The sequence below is a fragment of the Leuciscus leuciscus genome (assembly GCF_965113295.1).
Source record: "Leuciscus leuciscus genome assembly, chromosome: 2".
Classification (NCBI taxonomy): Eukaryota; Metazoa; Chordata; class Actinopteri; order Cypriniformes; family Leuciscidae; genus Leuciscus; species Leuciscus leuciscus.
Window position 1 is genome coordinate 1,509,603 of NC_138726.1, and position 9,530 is coordinate 1,519,132.

Here is a 9,530-nt window from a genome sequence, read left to right on the forward strand (position 1 = left end):
ACCGAACAGAGACTCGATTATGAAGATGTGGAGCAGAATAAAGGCTGTGAACGTGTTTGATGTGAAGCAGGTCCTGCTTTGAGCCGGTGTTTCTGTGGACATCAGTGTTTAATGCTTCATTACTGTGAGAAGAGCCTCGCATTTCATCTCAAGAAAACTCGAGTGTGTGTGAGATGCTGTACTTCTTACTTGATACTGATCCATGCAGTTTTTTATTCTACATTGGAGTATTTGTATTATTATTATTTTTATTGTTGATTTATCTGCGTTTTAACTCTTTCCCCGCCGGCGTTTAAAAAAAAAAGAAAAAAAGTTGCCAGTCACTGGCCGCATTTTTTTATCTTTTTTTTTTAAACCAAATTTTCATGGCCCCCAGAATATTTAGTTGACAGGGAAAGAGTGAACATACTTATTGTGGTCATAGAGATTTTTAGACGATGCCGAGGCTTTTTAGTTCGGGTAGAGTCTGCGATCTCTGACCCAGTTCGCATTGCAATACGCTACTATTGGGGGAACTGGCAGTGAGTCACACACCTAAACACTCCGACACAGGTGTGTTTCCTGTACAACGCTGTAACTCGCTGCTTCAGTAAACTGCATCGTTGAAGAAATCACCTAGCTCGTCACGACTGTTTCCTGAACCCGTATTGTTGCAAATTACAAAATAACTACTTTTAATGAATCTGTTTGAGAGCGAATTAATGCTAGATGTTTTGCTATAAATTACGGACATGCATCTGAGGAATATTTCTCATTTTTATTTTGTTAGTTATTTTGCTTTATTACCAGATTCAATCATAGACTCGTTCTCACTTACTAGATCAAGTTCACACATGCACACTCTTCAATAAACGACGCTTTAAATCTCTTGACAAACTAAAAGACATAAATGATATTTAGATGTATTCTAAATAAAAGATACTGAATGTCAGCTTGCTTATTTTGCTCAAGATCAGGATTTATTGAGTCCACATGTTATAAAAACGAGAAACTCTTCTTCTAACCACAGGTCGAGAGCCGTCGTTACACACACGCACACGCACACACACACACACACAACTCTGCGATGCTGTTCGCGAATGTTCGCTGGAACGATGGTTTCGGGAAACACAGACTCGTTGAACTGCTGATAACGACATAACTTGCGACCATAGTTGGCTAATGATGCTTTCGGGAAACACACTTCATGTGAACGTTGCATGTTTCCTAAATATCTACATGGTAGTTTTATGCTTTAGTACAACCAAAAATGAAATACAGCACCTTTTAAGGTACAATATGTAATATTTTTCTTCGCCGCTAGGGGTCGCTAACCTCTTACAACAACAATAAAGGCATATATGTTGATGACGCATAATCAGCATACTATCATCTGAAAAATATTGCAAGAATTAGATGCTTTGTTTCCAGACAAGACTTATAGAAACTTGTGCATGCTTTCATCACCAGCAGGGTGGATTATTGTAATGGACTCCTCACTGGCCTTCCCAAAAAGACCATAAGACAGTTGCAGCTCATACAGAACGCTGCCGCCAGGATTCTGAGCAGAACCAGAAAATATGAACATATCACACCAGTCCTCAGGTCTTTACACTGGCTCCCAGTTAGATTTAGGATTGATTTTAAAGTATTATTACTGGTATATAAATCATTCAATGGCCTAGGACCTCAATACATTGCAGATATGCTCACTGAATATAAACCCAACAGATCACTCAGATCATTAGGATCATATCAGCTAGAAATACCAAGGGTTCATTCTAAACATGGTGAGTCTGCTTTTAGCTATTATGCCAGCCACAGCTGGAACCAGCTTCCAGAAGAGATCAGATGTGCTCCTACAGTGGTCACATTCAAATCCAGACTCAAAACACTTCTGTTTAGCTGTGCATTTACTGAATGAGCACTGTGCCGCTGTTCGTCCGACTGTTTGTACTGTACTGTATTTTACTCTATTTTACTAAACTGTTTTAATTATTCTTATTTCTTTTAATTATTTTAATTTCTCCTATGTCAGCAGGGCATTTAGCCCGAAACTGTAAATGCCCACTCAGAAGGTGATAATGTGAAAGTGATTAATGTGGGTTTGAAAGTAGAACAGTATTTAAATGACGATATTAAAGTTTTCGTCTGAGAAAGAATGTGAACGCAGTGCTAAAGTGCTAAAGAAAGTGAAAAGAACGTGTGAGTAAATGAGGGAGAAAAGAAAGTTAAAGGAAAGTTGATAGATGGAAGTCGTAAGAAGATTGAAGGTTAAAAGAAGGTTGGAAGATTTAAGTCTTAAGGGAATCCTTTGAAAGAAAGATCTATAATAAATATTATTTTTTATTTTTTAAAAGTACTGTATTTTATTTTATTTTTCTAAACTGTTTTAATTATTCTTATTTCTTTTCATTATTTTAATTTCTTCTATGTAAAGCACTTTGAATTGCCATTGTGTATGAAATGTGCTATATAAATAAACTTGCCTTGCCTTGCCTTGCCTTGCCTTGCCTAAGCGGAATTATTAAACTTGCCGTCATGCCGAAGGATCTAATAATGTTTATGGATGAGTGAATACATTGATGTTTTTAACATGACTGTGGTGTGAAGCAGGGCGCGAATGCTAATGAGAGACAGATCTCAGCGCCACACGCGAGTCCCGCGGATATAAAGGGATGAGGTGTTTGACTTACTCTACACTATCACACTAAACTGCATTTGAGTGAGTTGAAAGTTATGTTATTCTATGTGTTAGTTTGTCTGTATGAGACAAGCAGTGAGCGAGATCAACATTAGATTAACATACTGATCATATTCTTACATTTCATCATGTTGAGCTATATAACATTGATTAGTCTAATGTACATTTGCTCACCTCTACGTTTGCGCGTCTCCGTCAAGTCGAAGTTAGCCGCGGACGCTAGCTCTCGGCATTTCGAAAACGCCATGCTGATATTGATCCTCGTTTTAGTTCTCCTTTTGTCCCAAAGTCTGCTTGCCATGGTCCATAATGTTTGACCGAAACAACAGCAGCGTGAGCGTGCCGCTAGACGCAACGCAGTTGTCCACGTCTGTCGCCATGGTTACAATGGCAGTACGAGCGGAAACGAGGGGTAACGCGGATATTACGTCATTGACAGGCGACAAGTGAACATGGACGAGCCGTTATTTAAAACTGGAATTTCTCTGAAATTAAAAATCTTTGGGAACTTTTGGGATATTGTAAGTACACAACTGCAGGAAATATATCACACTGTGCAAGTGATTTTTGGATATTTTATTACAAAAATCTTACATATTGTAGCTTTAAGTGAACTGCAAAAAAACAAAAACAAAAACAAAATGGTGACCAGCTACAGCACCCATGTACACATTCTCCATTCAATTTGTCAACTGATCAACTATAAAATACCATTAAATTAGACAAAACAATTTTCATTTTACGTTATTGATGAACTGAAAGTGCTTTTTAACTCTTTCCCCGCCACTGACGAGCTTTCGCGGCAATCTGCGTTTTAACTGTTATCCATTAGAGGGCGCTGTTACTCAGCTGACAGAATCTCAGGATCAAAAACACAAATGAAGAAGCAGAAACAAGCGATAGAAGCATTGCTGACGCACATGTACAATAACACAATCATCAAACATTGGACAGCATAAAAATAAAATCAAAACGTTACCGAAAGAAATGTCGACCCAGGAAGGGTTAACTGACTGTTCTTTCTTTTGATACATTTAATGTTTACATATTCATACAACAATATTCTGGGGCTATAAAAGTTTTGTGAATATGATAAAAAATGCTGACGCCGGCTGGCAAAAAAAAAAAAAAAAAAAAAAAATGCTGGCAGGGAAAGAGTTAATTAGGTGCCTTCTTAATGATTGTGTATCATTAGTCTGTCAAATGTTGTAAAATAAATAATAAAATAAAATACTAGATCCATCAACAAGTCAGGTGTTGGGTCAGGTTTAATTTCTACAGACATCTTATTTCCATCCCGATACAAGTGTTTGTTGTGATTGTCAAAGGATTTAACACACATTTGTGTAACAGATGATAAATAAGTTCACATATCACAGGTATGCAATGCAAGTGAACAACAACAACAAAAAATCTACAACATGATATAAAGGTATTTTACAAAGTGACGTGAAAGTGTTTAAACAGTGAAAAACGACTGTATTCAATGTGTTCGTTTAAATATCAGCTTACGCTAACAGTGCAATGTAGCAAACTAAGATTCAGTATGTGCGTATATCAGTAATTCAGTGAGTGAGCTGAACAAGAACATACAGACTACAAGAAAACATGAGGAATGTTCTGGACTCAATACAAGTCGATATGCTCTCGATTACCACGAGAAATGATTTTGATTTTAAAAACATGAAACGTTCACAGTTAACTGAAGTAGTGAACGCTACTCAATCTTGGATTAATGGTTATTATCGCTGTCAGTCATCGTAGTTTCCAGAATTAATCCGAGAGTAAATGTATTTAACTTCTGAATGGATTATAGCCTAGGAAGCGCGCAAAGATGATCACTAAAAAGCTGTTTCTCAATGAATCTCTTATTTACACCGTTTCTACACGTTGTTTGTTATAATGAGAGGAATAGCGAGTGTTAAGAAAAGTTCGGATCATTTCTCGTTTCGATCTCGTTCATCAAAATGAACGAATCTTTATTCGAGTCATTTAAAGCCACTTAAATGAACGAAATGACTCGAATAAAGATTTTATTCATAATTCATTTAAATGTTATACTTTTAACTTCCCCGAACACATCCACTAAGAAATCATTATAATACAGCCAAAGATAAATATTTACTTTACCTTCCGAATCTTTCGTTCATTTGTCACTTGTCACGACACAATGTTCATGAAGGCCTCTGATTGGCCATTGCGTTCAAGAAATCAACAGACATGCCTGTGATTGGCTGCATTGCTCAACGCTACAAAACACGCTAACACACGGGATTGGTTACATTTTCGTGACAGTAGAAAAATAAGACTTTTCTGCCTTTGGAATGTCTTGCCCATTAAGGTCAAACTGAGTCCGAAATGTTCGCACGTTAAAGAATAAATACGACCTCATGTTTTCTCCATCACGTTTACACACTGCCTCCGAAACGTTCGTCCGTCATAAAAAAAATTCGTATCGGGTTAGATTTTCTGCGTTTTCCGCATCCGTAGCAAACATTTTAAATGGTGTTTTGACAATTCAGAGCCTCCGAATGACGAATACGAAAAAACACATACGAAAGTTTCGGACTCAGTGTGCAAGGACCTTTAGAGTTCAACTGTAAGTGCTCAATTATTAATAATGGTTATTTTTATTATCAGTGTTGAAAACAGTATTTGCTGCTATATATAATTATAGCCTTAAAGTTGTGCATAATTAAAGGCGTGGCCACTTGAGTGACAGGTGGATTGCCGCTGATGTCACTGCTAGCCGTTTGTCTGCTGTATGTTAGCGTCACGTCACCTCAGCTAATCCGCCTCGCTGCACATTTATCCGCGAGTGACGCGCTAAACAAGATGGCGACGGCTGGCTCCGCCCACTTTGGGCTTCAAAAATGCTCTTCAGAAACATCACGAAAACTACGGACATATTTTTTACAGTCTACGATTTTTGTGATGAAATGATTTTCTGTGGTAACAGCGTTTCACAAATACTTGCATTGAACCTGGAACATTCCTTTAATGAGTCAAGATGTTTTAGTCACAGTTTTAAAGCATGTCTCTTCATCCGCTGGATTACCTGCACAGGTAACGTTATAGCACAGCAGTCTCCATTCAAGAAGTGACTTTATTCTGATACATCTTTCAACCAAGCCTATTCAAGTGTGCTTTGTGAAAGTCATCAAACCAGGGTCTTGCAATCCTTCAGTCTCTGGGAAAGGGCCAGGGAATGATGCGAATAGTCCGAGGAAGATGCCGAAAGAAAATCTAAAGTCCTTCTTTTAGCAAAGCTCCTTCTTCTCCCTGTTCAGCGAGAATCTTCCAATTCTGCCTGTTCTTCCTACATCCTTCCAGCAGGGGGGAGCAGTCCTCCGAGAGACCCGTCAGCGCCTGCGCACACGAGCACGGGACAGCAGAAGAAGAAGACCGTTAATGAGACAGACTTCAGTGTTGGCTTGAGAAAGCCTGACCAGAGAGTTTGAAGTAGTTTAAAAAGCTTAACGTTTGAAGGCTTTCAGTTAGAAGCCCAGTTTGGGCCTGATAGATAGATAGATAGATAGATAGATAGATAGATAGATAGATAGATAGATGTTGCTACCTAGCATGATTTAGCACATTGTTAACATATTTCTAGCATGTTGCATGTCATAACGTGAATTTGCACATTTGTCAACGTTTTAGCATGTTGATAACATGATTTAGCAGATCATTGGCATGCAGCTAACACAACTTAGTACTTTGCTAACATTTTTAACATGCTTCTACCATGATTTAACAGTGCTAACATGATTCTAGCATGAATTAGCACATATAACAAACACATTTTAACATGTTGAAGGCATGATTTAGCACATTGTTAGCATGTTTCTAACATGAATTAGCGCATTGTTTGCATGATTTAACACATTGTTGGCATGTTGCTGGTATGTTTCTAGCATGATTCAACAATCTGCTAAGATGTTTTAGCATGTTTGCTAACAGATTACTATTATTTTTCTATCATGAATTAGCACATTGTTACCATGTTTTAAAATGTTGCTAGCATGATTTTGTACAATGTTAACATGTGTAGCATGTTATCATGTTAATGTTTTGTTAACATGGTTTATCATGTAGCTAACATGTTTCTATCATGATTTAACACATTACTAACATGTTCCTAAATTTTTTTTAGCATATTGCTAGCATGATTTAGCATTTGTAGTGCGTTTAACAGTTACTCCAGCTCTAAACTAGCAGCTTTGGTCGAATGACAAAAGAACAGTTCGTGTGATTTACCTCATATAACTGCGTACAAATGGCATCAATGAAAGACACTTGCATGCTGGGAATTTTATCCTGCTTCTCCCTGTTCATCAGATCCTGGGAAAGAATAAAGTCACATGGTTATTGTCATTGTGAGCTGGTTCTAAACGACTAAACCTTTCTATAAAGTAAAGCGCTTACAATAGGCTCAATGTTTAGCTCTCTCCGCTCTTTATCTCCTTGTTCAAAGAACTCAGTGGCAACCAGTTCTGCTATCTGTGGAACACAAACAAATGCTAATTATTGAACTGGCACGGCTATTTTCATCATAAACATCAAATGCTGATCAACCCTGACAATTAAACATCAGCTTCATGTCTGTTTATAGTTTATAATAATCTATAGTAATATAGGCTTTTCTGCCTTTACGGGTTTGCTTATTAGTGGCGGAAGTGTTTTATTAGATGGTCTTCAGTGTCACATGATCCTTCAGAAATCATCCTAATATGTGGATTTGATGCTCAAAAAAAACATTCATTATTATTCTCAATGTTGAAAACATTCGGTTTCTTTGATGAATAGAAAGTTCAAAAGAACATAATTTATTTGAAATAGAATATTTTGTAACATTATAAATGTCTTTACTGTCACTTTTGATCAATTTAAATCATCCTTGATGAAAAAAAGTATTGATTTATTTTATTTTATTTATTTCCCCCCAAAATAAAATAAAGATTGTTACTGACCTCAAACCTTTGAACGGTCGTGTTTAATGTTACAAAAGATTATATTTCAGATCAATTCTGTTCGTTTGAACTTTCTATTAATCAAAGAATCCTGAAATAAAAAAGTAAAAAAACTGTTTTCAACACTGATAATAATCATAAATGTTTTGAAATCGCTGGTGTTTCTGACGTCACAAACTACCTTGTAACCAATCAGATCAATGTGTGATCGTCAACCAGTGGATCTCTGAGCTGAGTGAGTGAGTGGAGGCGGGGCTCATTTGCATATTCATAGAACCGCACATACTAAATGAGGCAAGGGTGTCGAGTTACATTCAAGATATTTTAAGGCATTTTTCAAGAAAAAAAAACATTTAAATATGTAATTTTTGCGGATCAAAGATGAGTTTTAAGGGTCACAATGATCGACTACAGGGGGACTTTAAGTCTTTTTTTTTCCTCCACTGATTTTCGATGAGTGCGTCTGGCTTTTTATAGCATGTTTACCTTCTTCTGCACTGGCCAGGGTTTAGTAATAGCAGAGATATCACAAGCTGTCATCAGCATCGACCTGCAGAAGATCACAACATCATAACCAAGAAATATAAAGAAACGGCCCACGTATAAACGCATTACACTGTTTCCCGGAGCGGCGGCCGCTCACCTCAGCAGATCTCGGTGACTCTCGTCCTCCCAGACGAACTGACTGTTCTTCGCCAGCTCGAAGAATTCTGTTCTTTTTTCTGCAAAGACACGAAGACTCGCATTATGAACGAGCAACAAACGTACAGTACAGGCCAAAAGTTTGGACACATTACTATTTTTATGTTTTTGAAAGAAGTTTCTTCTGCTCATCAAGCCTGCATTTATTTGATCAAAAATACAGATTTTTTTTTTTTATATTGTGATATATTATTACAATTTAAAATAATTGGTTTTCAATTTATTATACTTTAAATTATAATTTATTTCTGTGATGCAAAGCTGAATTTTCAGGATCATTACTCCAGTCTATCACATGATCCTTTAGAAATCATTCTAATATTCTGATTTATTATGAGTGTTGGACACAGTTCTGCTGCCTAATATATTTGAAGAATAAAAGGTTAAAAAGAACTGCATTTATAAAAAAATATATAAAAAAATCTAATAATATAAATCTTCTTTACTATCACTTTTGATCAGTTTAACACCTCCTTGCTGAATAAAAGTATTGATTTATTTCAAAAAAAGAAAGAAAAAAAAGTACTGACCCCAAATGACTGACCAGTAGTGGATATTGCTGTTACAGAAGATTTCTATTTTAAAACATTTGCTTCTTTTTTTTTTTTTTTTTTTTTACTTTTTATTCATCAAAGTATCCTAAAGTATCACAGGTTATGAAAAAATATTAAGCAGCAGAACTGTTTCCAACTTTGATAATGAATCATCATATTAGAATGATTTCTAAAGGATCATGTGATAGACTGGAGTAATGATCCTGAAAATTCAGCTTTGCATCACAGAAATAAATAATCATTTAAAGTATAATAAATTGAAAACCAATTATTTTAAATTGTAATAATATATCTAAATATTACATTTTTTTTAATGTATTTTTGATCAAATAAATGCAGGCTTGATGAGCAGAAGAAACTTCTTTCCAAAACATTAAAAATAGTAATGTGTGCAAACGTTTGACCTGTACTGTATACAGTGGAGGCCAAAATGATTAGATCATAACATATTTAAGATGTTCAGTTGTTGTTTTCCACGAGGTCAATGAGCCGAAACATTCTTCTAACTATTGCCGGAACTACCGAACATTTTAAAATAAACTGGACGGATCTGTCGTACATTTAAAGGAAAGCCTTTGGTTTCAGTTGCAGAAAGCATGAGATAAAATAAGTGTTGAAGTT

At 36.2% G+C, this 9,530-nt stretch overlaps 1 protein-coding gene across 4 annotated transcripts in view; it reads right to left on the minus strand.

Moving 5' to 3' along the window:
* Positions 1-3,244: 3,244 nt before the first annotated feature.
* Positions 3,245-9,530, minus strand: part of pde5ab (phosphodiesterase 5A, cGMP-specific, b) — a 53,039-nt gene continuing 46,753 nt past the window's right edge. For 3 of the 4 annotated variants that reach the window (XM_082160928.1, XM_082160929.1, XM_082160927.1), the window contains exons 17-21: positions 8,297-8,373; positions 8,140-8,203; positions 7,109-7,183; positions 6,941-7,024; positions 3,245-6,052 (exon numbers count right to left, since the gene is read on the minus strand). In XM_082160928.1, coding sequence (XP_082017054.1) covers positions 5,930-6,052; positions 6,941-7,024; positions 7,109-7,183; positions 8,140-8,203; positions 8,297-8,373 — 423 coding nt within the window. In that variant the 3' untranslated portion in view covers positions 3,245-5,929. Of the gene's footprint in view, positions 6,053-6,940; positions 7,025-7,108; positions 7,184-8,139; positions 8,204-8,296; positions 8,375-9,530 lie in introns of all 4 variants that reach the window. The other variant, XM_082160926.1, reaches the window with a different exon arrangement.